An 18,289-nucleotide genomic window follows, 5' to 3' on the forward strand; every position below is an offset into this window, starting at 1 on the left:
CAGGTTGAGGGGGCAGCATCTCCAGAAGTGCCCCTCTACCTGCAGATGAAGCTCATTTCAGCCGCTTGTATCCAGGACCTCGTTTGTTTGGTCATGATCCAGATTACATGACCATAGGTGAGGGTAGGGAACATAGACCCGCCGTTAAATGACAAAAAACAAACCCTAATCTTGAGGGAGGAACTCTCCTCTAACCCAGAGAGGACGGGCTGCCCTTTTGCAGGTGTTTGGATGAGATAAATTTTTTGAATTTTGCACATGGATACCACATGGGTGGTGAATGGTTTTGGAAGGCTCTGCTACAGACAGGTTTGCTATTGGAAAAAGGCCATATAGTCTTAGTAATGAACTACAAAGCTTGGCAAGACTAAAGGGAGAGAAAGATCTTTTTGAAATACAACTAAATTAATATTTAAGTCAAAAGACCTTTAAAAAAATTGTTCAATTTGCATGTTTTCTAAGCCATAACAAGGCTTTGTTGGGCTATGCTTTAAAGTCTGGAACTCAGCACTAATCCAGACATTTTGAATGGAAAAAGCTTCCTGGATGGGAAGCGAAATGTCTTCAAACTTGGAAAACAAAGTCCAGTGGATTGTTTTTTACATTTAAAAAAAGAAAAATTATCCTTAAAATATTGACAAGAGGGTGGAGAAGGAAATACATTAATAACTCTGTTATAAAGCCTTCCTGCTTCTACAATTGCTTTTAGACAGGAGTTGGTGAACTCAAGTAAAAATAAAAAAAAACATTTTTTTCAACTGCATTTTTGCACCATATATATATTTGTCTTGCAATGCTCTGAACTCCCATATCAATGCGTTTTGCACCATGTTTTTTTCTCCCACATCGTTTGCATTTGATCACTGCTGCACTTTATGAAATGGAAATGTTCATTTCACTGCTAAGCTGCTGCTCATTTACTGTCTGAAAGCTATACAAAACAAAATTTTGTTTTGTATACACAGAGTGTATACAAAACGACAATAAAAGTTGTATAAGTCTAAGTCTAAATTGGTTTACAAATCATTTTTACACCTGACCACTAACATTCAAAAGTTTGGAGACACCTCAGTCATTCCGAGGCTTGTTTTCATCACATCCTCACATTGTGCATATGCAGTGAAGACTTAAAAACTGTGAAATAAAAGTATATAAAATATGTGCAAAATCTGAAATTGTTGAAGCAACTCAAAACATGTTTTAGATCCTTAAGAAAAAAATAAAAAGAAACTTGGTTTGGAAATTCTTGACCTTCTCTCTACGAGATTCATAAGGTGATCAATTATTTAATGATATGGTGTAAAGAATATACCATTACAAAAATGATTGGATAAACAAATCATTTATAAAAAAGTGGTTTTAAAATAGTGAAGACATCAATGCAAATATTAACATCACTACTACTTTTATTTGGCAAACAGCTTGAGTTTCTCTTTTTCGGTATACAGTTATATATATATACTATAGTAAACCAACACATTCTGTTTGATTATCATTTTTTTCTCAGTTTTTACATATTACAGCTTACAAATATAGCTGATCTTTTTGACAAAATTACAGATTCTATTTGACACCTAAATTAGTATGCTATATAAAAAACCACTCACCATACATTCATGATTAGAAAAGGTAGGTTATACGAAATCAGGAAAAGAATGAACAGAATAGAACGAAACAGAAGACCACAGTTACGCCATTTCCATCAGGAGGACAGGGGCGGTTCAGGGTTTCACAAGGAGAGTTTCTTTCACTCCAAATCTAGTAACAAGTCCTCTGAGAGAAGTTTGCTGCTATTCCAAAAATCACCAGAACAGTGAGGATATCAAGGAACAACAACAATACTGCCACGTTAGAAGAACAATCGTTTGATCTCTGGTCTCAGTCCAAGTTTAGAAACTAATATATTGCAATGGATTATAATGTATGTTTGATAAAAACTGAACTTTGCAAACTGAACATATACTTTATCGCCCACAATCTTTCTTCTTTCATCAGCACAGTCTTAAGGCTTAGTCCGAGGATTATGCAAATGCATCCCAGATTTGCTTTCACGCCTTGCAATCTCAGCATGAGACATCTGCTTCAATTGGACATCTTTCTTGCATTTGTAGGACAAAGTTGAACAGAACTGCATGAGGGAGCTGCCATTGAAATACCGCAACCAAACTGTAATAAAACCCGAAGAAACGCAGCTGCTTCTTTTGACGGGCAAACTTTTTTTTGCTCCTTGATGTGTGAAATCAGCGAATCGGGACTGAAAAGGTGCTGCTTTAAAAATACAGCTGGGCTGTCATTGCTTCAGAGTCGGGCCCACCTGTCTTGGGAATCCTAAATTTCCCAACGGTGAACTTGTTTTTTTTTTTTGTGTGTTTTTTTTTTTGTTTTAATAGAAAGTATTGCTGAATATCAAGCATTGCATTTATATTCATGTGACTTTTACTGTTCGACTTGCTACTATTTTCTCTTGAATACAACATTTCGATTTAAAAAACCCAGATGAGACATGCTTTAAGCAAACCAGTGCTTAGGTATATATATATATTTTTTTTTATTTATCATTTGAACTGTAGACAAGATATAGCTCTCTGTATTCCTGCATTAATATACGAGAACATTTGCAAGCACTGATCTACTAAAAAACAAAAAATGAAAACAAGTTGTTCCAAAATACCCTATTTGTACTTGAAAACAAAAAAAGAAAGAGATAGGTTAGCTTAGTCCAGATCTTTTGTTGTATCTTCCGACCTTTAACCTTATGTCTATGCAAGCTTTGAAGCTGAGCTATATGTCAGCTGATAACATGAAGCTGGACGGGACTTTGATATGTAAACACTGTGGCAGAGCTGTATGAAACAGGCAGTGGAATGGACAGAAGAAACGGAAAACACACTGTTCTCAGATCAGGGTAAAGAGACAAAAACTTTCATTTCCCAAAAAAGATAAACTATCATTACGACAAATAAATATTCTATTTTTATTAAAATTGACCTATAATATTTTGTATATTGCCATCATATATATATATATATATATATATATATATATATGTATATATATATATATATATATATATATATACACATATACATACATATATATATGTTTTTAGATAAAGACATTACTATATGTTTTTGGCTTGTGCTGTCATTCTAAGTGATTAGAAATAATATATACCCGTGGAATGTTTTTATTTGCTCATCTAAAGATGTAATCCACCTTTAAAAATACATTTTCTAAAGAGCTGGCAGAAAAGTACTGTGTTAATGACACAATACAAACTCTCTAATCTCCTCCTTATACAATATGGACACTTGTTGGAATGACATGGAAACGAAACATGTGCACAAGTGTCATTCACAGCAAACGGCTAAAAAGGTGCAGAAATCTAAATGCTGGAACGCTGCACAATGGCAAGGAAAAAAAAGCAGACTTTACAGTGGCCATAATGCAGTGCTCTAAACTGACCCGTTCAAAGTTCTTTTTAGTTACTTCTCAACACAGTGTAAGTGGGTAAAAGTTACCCATATCTAGGTGCATCTCAACATATTAGAATGTAATCAAAAAGTTAAAAATTTAATTCAATGATATATCTATCTGTGGTCTCTCTTTTTATACTCAATTTTCCTGAGCTCTTAAATCAGCAAACCTCCCCATTATTATAGAGGTTGAATTAGAATATGTCTCTATTGAAAATATACATTATAATTTGTTTATGTGAAATTGTTTAAAAATAAAAATTAAATATAAGTTTTTATTAGTTTTAAGCCATAACAACAAACATTGTTATGAGTTTATATATAATATGTTTAACAGATCTAATAAAATAAATCAACTTTTTTCATATTTAATGCATTGAGATGCACCCATAACTGTGTAAAAAAAATATAAGTGCAAACGTGTCAAAAGATAGATCAGGTTTATAATTACATTGTGCCATTACCCCTTTCTTGGTACAACATAGTGTACCCTTGCAGCATTTTGTATTATTAAATCACACAGTATCGGAAATACTTGGAGCACCTGCCAACACGTACGTTGCACACTGCAAAAAAGGTATTGTGAAGTGTTACCATAAAAAGGTGAGTTGTGATACGAGGACAAAGACTTTTATGGCACTGCACAATCAGACATGGTGAAACGGAGGCGAGACAGGAACAGTCCGTTTTCTTTTGTTTTCAAGGAGGACTTTTTCACAGAGACGTTTTAGTTCTATTCCGGGATATATTGATGAAAACTCTCAGTTGTCGTCCTCCCTTGACTTCCCATGTTTTTTCAGTGCTTCATCTGGCAGAATGTACTTCCTGGATACAAAAATCTAAACAGTCGGGATTTCTCATATTTGCGCTCATTATAGTTTTGCATCAAAAAATAAGAATTTTTTTTTTAATTCTTTGTTTTTTATTTCCATTTTTCTCCTCCTTACAGGGACTCTTTGATGATCCAGAGCTTGAATCCTTTTGAAGCTACATGTGTTGGGCATCCATGATGTCCAGGTATTTGGCCTCAATGATATGAGGAAGCACGTTGTTCCTAAAAAAAACAGAACAGACAACATTTTTTTAAATATCCTACATCAGTCATATAATACAATTATAAAAATATTTTAAAAACATTTTCCTGTATCATATATGAAGCTAACAGAATCTCAATGTTCAGCACATCCACTAATAGATTTCTATTAGTATCTATTATTTCTAATAGATACATAATCATATATTGAATTTAAGCTACTTTTGGTTTGTGAGTCCGCTCCACCAGGGGTGGGTAGTAACTAGTTACACTTATTGTCAGTTACTTAAGCAAAATGTTAACAAAAATATAGATCCACTTTCGGTGCATATTTATTTTCACTTGGGCTTAAAAAAATATTGTTACTTTTACTTGAGTGACATGTTTGACTCCATCCTGAGTAATTTTACAAAATAATAAGGAAGCTGGTTTTAAGTAAAAGTACTCTAGAAAGTTTAATGTATTCCAGACGGTTGCTATTTATGTTTAAGCAATGGTATTTGGATATTATCAATGGAGATATTAGTTTCTTTCAGGTTTTATGATAAGAAGAAATTTGCTTTTGAAAAAAATATTTTCCTTTAATAGGAACCATTATTGTTTTTATAGTTAATGTTTCAAGTGTTAATTATTAGACATAAGCAGTATATTAATACAGACACACATAGAACAACACATTTTAATTGTTACATTTACATACAGCCAAGAGAAATTTGTTGCTTGATGTGACTGAAATGGAAAACATTATTTTGTGTCATGTGTTATAGGTTCTGCACACTGTAGGACTAAAATGCAGTCAGCGGAAGAGTAAGGTGATGTTTAATACTTAAGCAGATAATAACCAGGTCGATCTCAAGCAAAGCGAACAGGACATGGAGTACAGAGAGAGTGAAGAAATGGTTAGACTGTGGAGGATAGCAAAACAGGGAGGCAGAGTACAATGAGAAACTAGAGGAAAATATACTTGCACTGATCTACAGGATAGATTAAAATACACAATAAATGGTTACCAAACTACCTCAATACTTTCTAGAAATAATGAACACAAAAAATGGACCAGATATGGCAAGATTTTTAAAACAAAAACGCAAATTATAGCAAAACATAAGCACTCAATGATAAACAGCTGAATCTTTAACTGAAGAAAATTACATTACTAACAATCAGAAAAGATAAAAATATACTGAGTCATACAGGTATAATAGAACATTAAGGGTTTGTCAAGGTAGATGGTTGTACCATATTCCCTAACCAATCCCTACATTCTCTCTGTATTTGGAAATAAATAGGATTTGGCTTTTATATAGGCAGAAAATGTTTACTAGCTTTGAACTATTTAAATAAAATAAGCTGAAACTGAAAGTAATACATTGAAGTACTCCTATTCCTATACTTGCTTGGAATTTTCTTTAGCCAATTTCTAGGTCTTGATAAGTTTCGTGGTAAAACTGAAAGGGGAAAAATGGTCTTTTGAATTTCTGACGAATTCTGATAATGGTTAATGAATGATTGATTTAGATCTTTATTTATATCTAAATCGCATGCTTTATCTTTGCTTTATCAGCTCATCACACTGAGTTGAATATATATAATATATAATTAACTGATTTAAAATTAAAGTAAATTAAACTGCACCAAAAAGTGGGTTACATTTTAAAAATGATTTACTGAAAGTATATATGTTCAAATTATTATACCTTTAAAAAAGAGCTAGGAAAAATGTTAAGGACTTAGGTGCCAAAACAGCATTTTCCTTTTTCACTAAGATACTTTTGGCAAATTTCGTAAGTTATTCTATAAGAATCAAAATATATTATTATAATTCTTTCTTTGGTAATCCTTGGTAAGTATAAGATTTTCACAGATTTTAAGATAGTGCTGTTCTAAGTTATACCATATAGAAATAAAGCTGCTAAATGTATGAACATAAAAACTGATGCTAGAGATCAGGGAAACATTACAAACAGGACTACCATCCAAGCTGTGAAAGGTCAAAGTTTTGCATTTAAAATATCTGAAAAGTTTTTGAAAATTAGAGAATTAAACAAGAAATGTAAGTTAGGAAAAAGTTTTATTCTAAAATAAAAAAGAAGAAACCCTGAACATGGTCTAAGGCGTAAATCAATTCAATTCAATTCAATTCAGTTTATTTATATAGCGCCAAATTCACAACACATGTCATCTCAAGGCACTTTACAGTTCAACCAGATCATACAGTCAAATTGATACAAAGTTTTCTATCTAAGGAAAACCAGTTGATTGCATTGACTCATTGACTCAAATACAATCCCCCACACTAAGCATGCTTGTAGCGACAGTGGAGAGGAAAAACTCCCTTTTAACAGGAAGAAACCTCCAGCAGAACCAGGCTCAGTGTGAGCGGCCATCTGCCGAGGCCGACTGGGGTTCAAGGAGACAGAAGCAGAGATACAAAAAGCAGCTGTAAAAGGCGGCCCCGTCCAGGAAACACACAGCCAGGCAGACGAGCTCCAAGGCAGCTCCCATGCCAGAGGACGAAGAGAGCACATCCACTCAGTCACGGTCAGAGAAACAGGACCACACTGGAAAACAGGCCGATCTCCAACATCTATAAACAAGGGTGTTGATAGAAGCAGCACAGCTGATGTTTCTTTCCAGGATGACGTCACAGCCAAACAGGAACAGACGAGGCAAAGCTACTCTGAGGAAAAGCAGAGAGAGCAGAAGGTTAGAGATTGAACTAACAGATTCTGCAGAATAGGAGAACAGAGAGAGAATGAAGCAGAATGATGAAATGGGGGTCCCTATGTCCTCCAAAAGTCTAAGCCTATAGCAGCATAACTATAGAGATAGCTTAGGATAACCTGAGCCACCCTAACTATAAGCTTTATCAAAAAGGAAAGTTTTAAGCCTAGCCTTAAAAGTAGACAGGGTGTCTGCCTCACGGACTAAAACTGGTAGTTGGTTCCACAGGAGAGGAGCCTGATAACTAAAAGATCTGCCTCCCATTCTACTTTTAGAAATTCTAGGAACCACTAGTAAACCTGCAGATTGAGAGCGAAGTGCTCTGTTAGGAACATAAGGAACAATCAGATCTCTGATATAAGATGGAGCTTGGCCATTTAAGGCTTTATATGTGAGAAGGAGGATTTTAAATTCTATTCTTGATTTAACAGGAAGCCAATGAAGAGAAGCCAGGATAGGCGAGATATGATCTCTCTTTTTAATTTTCATTAGAACTCTGGCTGCAGCATTTTGGATCAGCTGAAGGCTTTTAACTACAGTTTGTGGACTTCCTGATAGTAAAGAATTACAATAGTCCAGCCTTGAAGTAACAAATGCATGGACTAGTTTCTCAGCATCACCCCTGGACAGGATATTTCTAATTTTTGCAATGTTCCTCAGATGAAAGAAGGAAATTCTAGAAACCTCTTTGATATGGGATTTAAATGACAGGTCCTGATCAAAAATAACACCAAGATTTTTTACTTTATTATCTGAAATCAGTTTAATCCCATCCAAATGAAGTGACTGGCTAATCAGTTTCTTTTTCAGAGACTCTGGTCCAAAGACTATAACTTCTGTTTTGTCTGCATTCAGAAGCAGAAAGTTAAGAGTCATCCAGGTTTTTATGTCTTCAAGACATGCCTGTAATCTATGTAATGGGTTAGCTTCATCTGGATTTATAGACAGATATAGCTGGGTATCATCAGCATAACAGTGGAAATTAATCCCATGCTGTCTAATAATTCTACCAATTGGGAGCATGTATAAAGTAAAGAGAATTGGTCCTAGCACTGATCCCTGTGGTACTCCACAGGTAACCTTTGAGCGTGTTGAAGATCTATCATTAACATGAACAAACTGAATTTGATCAGATAGATAAGATTTAAACCAGTCTAGTGCTGTTCCTTTAATTCCAACAAAATATTCAAGTCTTTCTAAAAGAATGTTATGGTCAACTGTATCAAATGCAGCACTAAGATCCAACAGGACGAGCACAGATACAAGTCCATTATCTGAGGCCATGAGAATATCATTAGTGACTTTCACCAGAGCTGTTTCAGTGCTATGATGAGCTCTAAAGCCAGACTGAAACTCTTCAAAAAGTTCATTATGGTGGAAGTGATCGCAAACTTGTTTGGCAACTACTTTCTCAAGAATTTTGGATAAGAAAGGAAGATTGGATATAGGTCTATAATTGACCAAGTCATCTGGGTCAAGAGATGGTTTCTTAAGCAGAGGTTTAATTACAGCAACCTTAAAAGCTTTAGGTACATATCCCTGTAACAGAGATAGATTAATCACATCTAAAATGGAGGAGGAGATCAAAGGGAATACCTCCTTAAATAACCTGGTTGGAACTGGATCTAACATACAAGTTGAAGGCTTAGATGAAGACAATAATTTTGCTAATTCAGAGAGTTCAACTGGATAAAAGCAGTCTAAACCCGGTTCAGATTCCATGACTACCTCAGGTACAATCGCGGATAGAGGAGTGCTTATGATCTTATTTTTAATAAGATCAATCTTATTTATAAAGAATCCCATAAAATCATTGCTGCTAAGAGCAGGTGGAATGGACGGTTCAACAGAGCTATGGCTCTGGGTGAGTTTGGCAACTGTATTAAAAAGAAATCTAGGATTATTCTTATTCTCCTCTATTAATGAGGAGAAGTATGCTGCTCTTGCTTTACAAAGGGTCCTCTTATACAGCAGTAAACCATTTTTCCAGACTAGGAAGGACTCTCGCAGGCCTGTGGAGCGATATTTTCTCTCCAGCTTCCTAGCATTTTGCTTCAAAGTACGCAGCTCTGCATTAAACCAAGGAGCAAGCTTTCTATTTTTAACGGTTTTCATTTTCAAAGGAGCTGCGTTGTCTAAGGCAATACGCAGAGAACTAGCAACCCCATCAACAAAATCATCAACCTGTGAAGGGGAATAAAGCTAAGCTTTTGCACTCTGCAGCACTGCTCAGTGACACAGAGGAGAGAGAAAGTGAAGCAGATTCTTTAAAATGTATAACTGCACTATCTGATAAAGATCTACTAAAATTGAACCTTCTTTTGGGGGAGGAGAACTCTGTTAAAGTAATCCTGAAGGTTATTAGAAAGTGGTCAGAGAGGACAGGGTTGTGAGGAAATACTGTTATTTCTTCACATTCTATGCCGTATGTCAGCACAAGATCCAAAGTATGAAGATGAGAATGCGTGGGACTATTCACATTTTGAACAAAGCCAATAGTGTCTAAGATAGCATTAAAGGCTGCTCTTAAGCTATTGCCTTCAATGTCAGTATGGATGTTAAAATCTCCCACTATGATGACCCTGTCAGTAATCCAGCTCTGATAATTAAAAGTTTTATATACAACCTACCAAGCTGCTAAATCAATTATTAATAATGTAGACTTTGCTTGAAATTAATAATAATGTCATTCCAATGTAATATAAATTGATCAACACATGAAAAGCAATGATTTAATATCCTATGGGTCATTTAATAAGGAATGAGTATTGCATTGTACGCAGACAGAAATATTGCAACTGAACATCTCCAACACTAACGTATTGCCATAATGTGCCTTCAGAAGAAAAGGCACAACAAATAAGCTAAACAACACTCCTAAAGGGTGACAATAGACCCTTTTTCAGATTTAGACCAATATAACCTATATATCTACACGTAAACACACGTCATGCAACAATACCCTTGTAGGGCCTTTCCATTGATATCTATTCATAGAACATTCAATTCTATGGCCTAACCCAGACCCCTACCCTAACCCTCACCATAACCAACACATATCTAAACCGAACCTTAATCCATTCACAGTTTAGTCCTAAACCTAACCCCCACCCCAACAAGAGAACCTTTTCTCATGGGAAGGCTGCTTTTTTTCAGTACCGGAGCTTTTTGGCTTATTCTCACCCCTGGTAATTAGTCGGGAACAGTAAGAGCTGCAACTAAAACCCTATTTACACTATCTTCTTGAAACCGTGCTGAATACGGTCCAAGCATGCTAACTAAGATAACTGCTCAGTGTAAATGGAACTGGACTGTGCCAGAAACAACCAAACCGCGGTAAACCTAGTACTAGTTGAACAGTAGGGCTCGTCACGGTTCAGTTGTGGCTCTGATCTCTGATAACAAAGAATGCATGAGCAGAGCGCTTCATCTCCTTACAGTCAGCTTCCAGTAGTTGGTAGTAATGCACATCAGTAAGCTGCTTGCCAACTGCCATAAAACAGAAGAAGTGTAAACAACAATCAAAATCTTCTCAACACTACATTCTTGCCAAAAGCCCACTCTGTCAAGCAAAGTTACCAAAGGCTGCCTTCTTCGCCTGACTCTCCCCAAACAACAAAATATCACAATAACAACCAAACATAACTTCCTGAATGTTACAGGCCATTTTGATTTGCTTGATTCCCTCCTTCAATCCTAGCAGTAATACTGTAGATCGTCACTAGGAGGCGAGGAACTGTGCTAGCGTGGTGTGTAAACGGTTGTAAGGAACCGAGCTCGGTTAACTGATCCAAGCTTGGTGAGAACTCAACACAGATCGGTATCAGAGTGTAGCGTAAATGAGCCATATGGGTTTAACTAAAACAACAACGGTACTGTCTAAAGAGGCGGGATCTCCTGAAAAGTAGCCAATAATAGGCAGTTTACTTTCTCGGGGGTTGGTTCCCCTCTCAAAGTGACAAAAGGTGACATGAGAGACAGAAACAGGTCTACACGAAAAGGAAAATAAAAAGCAAGTAGGAAAATAAAAACCAAGAGAGAGCAGACGAGCAGGAAATGATGGTTGTGAAATAACGTGTGCCATATAATATTGAACCTGCATGCATAAAACATTCACAATGTGCATGGAGAGTAGTTTGCATGTGTTTAAACACAACTGCTAGTATCAGTATGTGTTAGCACTGTTAGCAGAAATCAAGAAATTCTGCAGTGTCATTTTTTTGAAGCCTTATGTACATATTACCTATGATCCTCATTCATTTAAATGCTGCTGATTTATTGCCACAGTGACTGAATCTTAACACTAATTAATTTCATGCTACGATTCACTTCTGTCTACAACAGTGGTCTCAAACTCCAGTCCTGCCGCTCTCTGCTTCAACACACCTGACTCTAGTATGAGCTTATTAGAGCAGCTCTGCATACCTGACTGAGCTAGTGAAGCAGTTTGGGCATTTTATTCAGGTGTTCAGGGCAAGGGGTGCATCTTAAGGTTCACACAAGGATCGGAGTTTAAACCATTCCTCTGGATCCTGAGTGCTTGGAGCAGCTCAAACTGACAAGAGCAAAACATACTTTCCAATTATTTTGGCAAGCATATATTTTTTTTAGTTTTCTGATGCCACTCTATGCCTAATCCTCAGAAAAAAAAGCCAGCCAACTCTGTGACATAACAGGGAAAGAAACGTAAGCTATCTTCCTCCTCCTGAAGCAGGGGAACATTTAATTTTACTTTTTTTAAAACAACACGCAGGCTCAACATAAAAGCCAAACAGACAGCAAGTTAGACAGATGCTGGTCTTAGTATGATTGGAAATCAGTTTATTACAAAAGTGAACTTAAAAAACAAAAACAAAAGTATGCTGCAGAAAGCTATTATTTCAAATTTAGAAACAAAATACCCTCCTGTTTAGAGAGAGGCATGCAATTCTTCATATCCTAACACTTTACCTTCACAAAATATCATTTTGATCAATTCAAGGATAAACCCAAAACATTAAATGGCCTCACATATAAAAGGGAAGAAAAGCACAGCCAATTGTCAAGACTGAGAAAATTATTTTCAAAGTTACCACATCTTACCTGATGGGGATTAAGAGGATCATAACCAGAGGGAAGATCATTTTCATGTACGGTATCGGGTACATGCCAAATGTGCACAGCACCAGCAGCTGCATCATCTGCAGGAAGGTGAAGTAGTGGATCTTCCTCTGGGGCACTTTGCGAATGTAGTGGGTAGGTGGGTAAGATGTCTGCAGGAGGTGAGAGGATAAAAGCAGATTAAAATACAATCTCCCCTGTGGCTCCATTTCTTTGCTGTCCTCAGGTCTCTTGCGGCCTTTGAAAAATGATTACAGGCAGTGGACAGCCTACACACCTCTAAGATTTGGACTTCAAGTTTCAGATGACAACTTATATCAGCTTTCAGTAGCCTAAAAATCTCATGAAAAAGCTTTTCTTTTAAAAGTAAAAGGACATTTGCTTAACAATCTTCACGACAACGCATCATTCAGAGCCTGATTCTGAATTCATCAAATTGTTTCTCTTCCCTTCAAGTTGGGACTACAGCCTTTTGGAAGGATAACTTCAAAAACATTACACAAAAAAGTTTCACAAATATAGTAAATGGCTGAATCTTTCCATTATAACACCCAAAATATATGAAGGTGTGGATATAAGCATGTGTTACACAGAGTAAATGTGAAGAAATTTTGTAATTTGGTTTAAGTCCACGAGGTGTGCTGTGTCTATACATCCTGTCATGCAAAGGATTGTGGGAAATCAAACGGCTCCTTTTTGCAGGATAGGAACGTCTTTAAGTCCCTATGCTAACTACCTGCTCCCTAATCCTGTCTCCTTCCTTACTGGCAGCTCTTTTAGGACAGCGATAACTTTGGCTTCAGAATGCTTACCGATTTGCTGCATTTGGATTCAGCCAGACTGTCTTGCTGACTTCTAATCATTTGGAGATCATTTCCCCAGATTATAAAACTTTGCCCAAACTGGATCTTGTAATTCTGGTCTCTTGTGTTGTGCCATAACCCATGATAATAATTTTGGACATTGGTGGACCAATTTTGTTTCCAGCTAAACAAGTTGGATATTGGTGATTTCTAATCATTAGACAGATTTATACAGATTTATTTTGTCATTTTGTGTAAACAGAAAGAAATTTTGTTAAGAACAGCTCTCTAGATAATTTCATTTTTTAATGTAAAGAAATACATAAAAACAACAATATAAACATATGGCTGTATATTTACAGTTCTACCATTTCATCATGTCATATAATTTACTCTTAAGTGAAGGAAGCCAATAGCAATTGCATGGTAACTAACCCATTGCTAACATGTTTTAAGCTGCCTTTTTTCTTGAAGTAAAGGCACACTTTACTTTAATAAGGTTTTAAACTCTAACCAGATGTTAATGTTTATATGTGTCCTTACTGTACTGTAATTACGGTGGATTGCTAAAATATGACCAAATAGTCCTTATAAATGAGTTCCCTCATGTCTACTAACTATTGGCTATTGTCCTACCAAAGGTTAAAGGTTTCTTATCTAAAGTGACCAGATTCCTGAAATCCAATCTGGGGACATTTCCAGCTCAGAAAATTAAAATAGGAAACAGGGACAGTGAAGCTTTCATCCCTTTTTAGATCTTCATTAATATCTAAACAAAAACAAAAAGAAGTGTTAAATCCAGGGAAATGCCTCTCCTATTCCCTAAGATTGATAAAATAAATCTATGGATAGTGTTTATTAGTGCCATATGGTAATTCAGTCTTCTACGTCTTCTTCACTCTCTCTCTTTTTTTCCTTGTAGCTGACTTCTGCCAGCTCTCTGTTTTACTCTTCTAAGCAGATTTTTCTCCTCTTTAACTGATCTTTCCATCAGTGTTGCTGTTTTCTTCCGCTCTCATTCAATCTTCTATCAGTCTTCTAATCATCTTCCTCTCCTCTCAATCTGACACTAATCTAAAACAGGGACATAATTCAATCAAAATCCTTTCCAAACGCATAATCTCATCATACAAATGATTATTATGACAGTAATTATTATTATTGTTGTTTTTATCTCACCTGATTAACAACTAAAAAAGCTAATCACAATATTTGGAGCTATAAGTAAAAACAACCAAACAAATTAACATTAAACAGGTGGTTATCTCTTCCTCCATCATTCTTAGATCATGCAGATCTTGTCTCATTCAGTTTTCCTTTAACCGTCTCTTATTTTTTATAATGAGGAACAGGTGGTCCAAAACGGCGACTGTCCCTAGAAATCGGGGATGTCTGGTCACCGTATCCCTAGCCCTAATTATTCCCTCAGAAACAATTGCAAAGTTGTTAAGAATCAATTATCTAAACGGTTAACCTCTGATTAGGAATATTATTTTGTAAAATCTTATTTTCAAAATTATGTTTTGTTTATTTACCTGTTGGATTTGTATTTTGAATTGGTTTTAACATTCAAATTTCTCTAATTTAGTAAATTATATTAAGTCACAACATTTAATCACATAACACCAGTATGAGGGCAGAGTGTGAATTCAGCCTCCAGAACAAAACAAAGGTAGAAACAAAAACTCATCCATCTGTCTTCTGCTGGAATCCAACTTCAGACCTTTAATAACACACAAGCTGGTGTGCAAGTTAGGTCAAGCAGAATAGAATAGAGACTATGGGTTCAGATCAAAGCCGCTAATTTATTTTCTCTTTGTTAGTATAAGTATTTAATTTCACAAATTTGTATGTTTATGGTGTTACTGAGGCCATAGTTAATTAATATATTCTTTTTGTCACAGCAGAGGGAAAGTTACTTTAGACTTTTAAACTTTAGACAGATTTTACTTATCATTTTGTTTACACAAGTGTAAAACAAAAAGACATTTCGTTTGGAAACAGCTCACAGGACAATTTCATCTTTTTAAAAGTGCAGCCTTAAAGAAAGTAAAAATAACTGTAAATTTAAAGTTCTAACATTTTTTTTTACAAGAATTCATCAGTTGCTGGTGATTTTCTGTTTAGCTTGTTTAACTATATATAAACATAAATCCTTTTAAACATTTAATTATTAGCATAAAAAAACAATGTAATGGGTGAATTTGTTTTTTTACCTTGTCATTCCAAATAATAGACAATAAAGACAATTATACCTCTTGTCTGATTTATCTTTTTTTAAACACTTTAACCTCAGCTTGATTTGGCAATGTTTGAAAAATGTAGGAAAAAAATGAGCGCAGAGAGTAATTAAAAGACTACTGCATCAGAAGGACTTTGTGTTATGATTGCATCTTTTTGAGAATTGTGTTGTAGTTCTTGAAGAAATTAAAAAAAGCAAAAGTGGGATAAACAGGCCAAAAGTTCTGATGGGTGCAGATCCAGATGCTGAAAAAGGTGGTTTATAAACAAAAAATGTACATTAAAAAGAAGAATCATAACAGAGTATTTATAACAGGCCACTTTGTCTTTATGCTTCAGTATTTATTCTGAAGCTCTTTTCTCATAGAGGGTGAGGTTCCTCCTGCTGCCATTTGGGGGCACCAGCATGTCAAATATAAAGGGGAACTAAAAGCTTTGCTTTATCTCCTTACTGTGACAGATGCAAGGTTAAACCGGACACTGGGGAAAAGAGACACAAAAAAGGAGATTCCTGCAGGTTTTCTTTTCATGTAAATATTTACTGGATATTCAATTTAATATTTTCAATCTTCTGCTCTACAGCTTGAGCAGAATTGTCCTGCATCTTTATGGGGCAGTTTCCAAACACAGATTTAGAATTGTTTTATTTGAAAAGGATAGCTTTTAATTCCTTAAACCAAATCCCCACATGTATCTTGAGAGGAAAATTAAGATGTTAGTAAGTGAGATGCGACTCATGCATGAAGTCAGCTGTTTGATCTGGTTAGCTCCAGAGTCAAAATATTGGCACAAGCCCAAATCCACACACACACATTATTACTCATTCACCCTCTTACTAACCTGTTCTTTCAGGAGGAGAGCCATGCGGTCACACATCTGGTTTCCGTCGATGGAGGTGAGGGCGATGTAGAGGAAGAGGCCGTACAGGACGGGTTTGGGTATCCATTGCAGTGGAACGGGCAGCAGCAGAACTGATACGCCAATAAAGATGTTGGCAGCCAGAGATGTCAGGCGGGTCTCCTTTACCTGGACAATACTAAGGAGAAACAAAAACATGTGCACGTGTAAAACCAATAGTTACTATTCTAGTTAATAGAATTGCTGCATTTCAACATGGAACATGGTTTGACACCTTTTTTTTTGGCTGTAAACATTTAACTGTTAAAGTTCTGATCTTTGCACATTCAAGCAAATACGGAAGCAGCAAGAGGATAAAATGATGGTATTGAGGCAAATCAAACTTTTTATTTCAAATTTCTACCATTGTACCATTTCATGGAGGTATTAATCTACAGGTACAAAAACAAAAATAGGCTCTTTAAATCACCTGCATTGAATAACAAATACAATTAAAACAATTGAAAAACTAATTGAGAAAAACTATATTTATCTTATAGACTTATCTTTAGACTCATTAAGGGGTGAAATTTTTGTTTCTATTGGTAGACATTACAAATCTCATTTCACATTGCTGTGTAAAAATTTAGTTTCACTTTTCTTTGCAACGTTGCTTCAATTCAATGAGGATTTGCAGGCATTCATTTCTGAAAATCCGACTACGGCATTTCAATCAGCTGGTCCCGGTTATTTTCCTCATCAGAAATCTTCTGTAGGTTCCTGCTGTGTTTGCTATCACTGTCCTTAAAATGATCTAGTTTCAGTCATACTATTGCTGTCCAACAGATGCAATTCCTTTCGGTATGCAAAGGAGTGCTTCCCAGGTAGTCTAAGGCGTACATGCTTTTGTGGTGTGTTTGGTTTTCTCCAAACATGCCAGTTGTTTTTTTTTTCTGAGCAATATTTTCTGGTTCAAATAGATTGATTTTGCAAACCTACCACAAGCTGGCATTGTTTGTTTGTATGGAGGGAAGAGGCTTTGTTAAAGGAATCCTTCCAAACACGACACACCTGTTCGGAGCCTGATCAAATTCTCCTGCTATCAACCTTAGAAGCTAAGATGCCATCTTAGGCCTTCTGTTTGTGAGATGGAGCTTTTTATTTTTTTCTTCTTATTTCTCTGGGTAATTTGTGGTGTGACATTTCCAGAACATTCTCTCCTGGGATCATTGGCTGCTGTCTTAAATATTTCTTTATATGTTTTTCTTTTTTTGGCATTCTGTTGGTTGACTATTATCATGTCCTAATCCATATGGAGTGAATTTTGATCCATTATTATTGCAAGTAAGTAACATGTTTTGTACATAGAAATAAAAAGATAACAACTCTGCCTTTTGGAAATAAAATGTTAAAATACTATCCTGAATTTAAGCTTTGAAAGATGTTTTAGTGAAAAACATGGATGTTTTCTCAGATATTGTTTTTCAATTATGTTTTTCAGATTTTATTTTAATTTCTTTTTTCAAATTTTTATTTTTATACAGATTTTATATTTTCTTTTTTTAAGTTTCTGTCCTTCAAATTGAGTTTGATGAATTGCATTCTTTTCAAATTGCATAACACCCCTGCAGACCAATAGAAATGCATCTTTGCTCCTCAAACAAGAGGAAAGTCTATATCTAAAAGTGAATAGAATGTGACCTGTAAAACATGATTTGAAAAGAACAGAAATCACGAAAAAAAATCCTTTAAAAAGTAAAATAAAAAAAACAAAATCTGTAAGAAAAAAAAAATAGTGTGTAAAAATGTGAAAAAAAAAAACTGACAAAAAACTAAATCTAAGTAAACAGCAATGTTACAAAAGTTACAAAACCATTTATTGGGTAAGATGTTTAATATATATGTTTATTTCTTATATATTTTTTTCTTTTTTGTATGTTTCCATTAATAAAATGGTTTTTTTCTTGCAAAATAATATAACAACAATGGAACAAAATGACTCTGTAGGAGCAAAGAAATGAAAATGGGTCATTAATTCCATTATTAACCCTGTAATGCCAAATGTATCATATTTG

At 35.3% G+C, this 18,289-nt stretch overlaps 1 protein-coding gene across 5 annotated transcripts in view; it reads right to left on the reverse strand.

Moving 5' to 3' along the window:
• Nucleotides 1–2,722: 2,722 nt before the first annotated feature.
• The window catches only part of slc4a11 (solute carrier family 4 member 11), a 212,185-nt gene continuing 196,618 nt past the window's right edge, over nt 2,723–18,289 (reverse strand). For all 5 annotated transcript variants that reach the window (XM_038304653.1, XM_038304656.1, XM_038304658.1 and 2 more), the window contains 3 exons: nt 16,218–16,413; nt 12,316–12,485; nt 2,723–4,530 (listed from right to left, as the gene is read on the reverse strand). In XM_038304653.1, coding sequence (XP_038160581.1) covers nt 4,464–4,530; nt 12,316–12,485; nt 16,218–16,413 — 433 coding nt within the window. In that variant the 3' untranslated portion in view covers nt 2,723–4,463. The remainder of the gene's footprint in view (nt 4,531–12,315; nt 12,486–16,217; nt 16,414–18,289) is intronic.

Source organism: Cyprinodon tularosa, unplaced genomic scaffold, assembly GCF_016077235.1.
Source record: "Cyprinodon tularosa strain WSP-4 unplaced genomic scaffold, ASM1607723v1 ctg54, whole genome shotgun sequence".
In the NCBI taxonomy this organism is placed as follows: domain Eukaryota; kingdom Metazoa; phylum Chordata; class Actinopteri; order Cyprinodontiformes; family Cyprinodontidae; genus Cyprinodon; species Cyprinodon tularosa.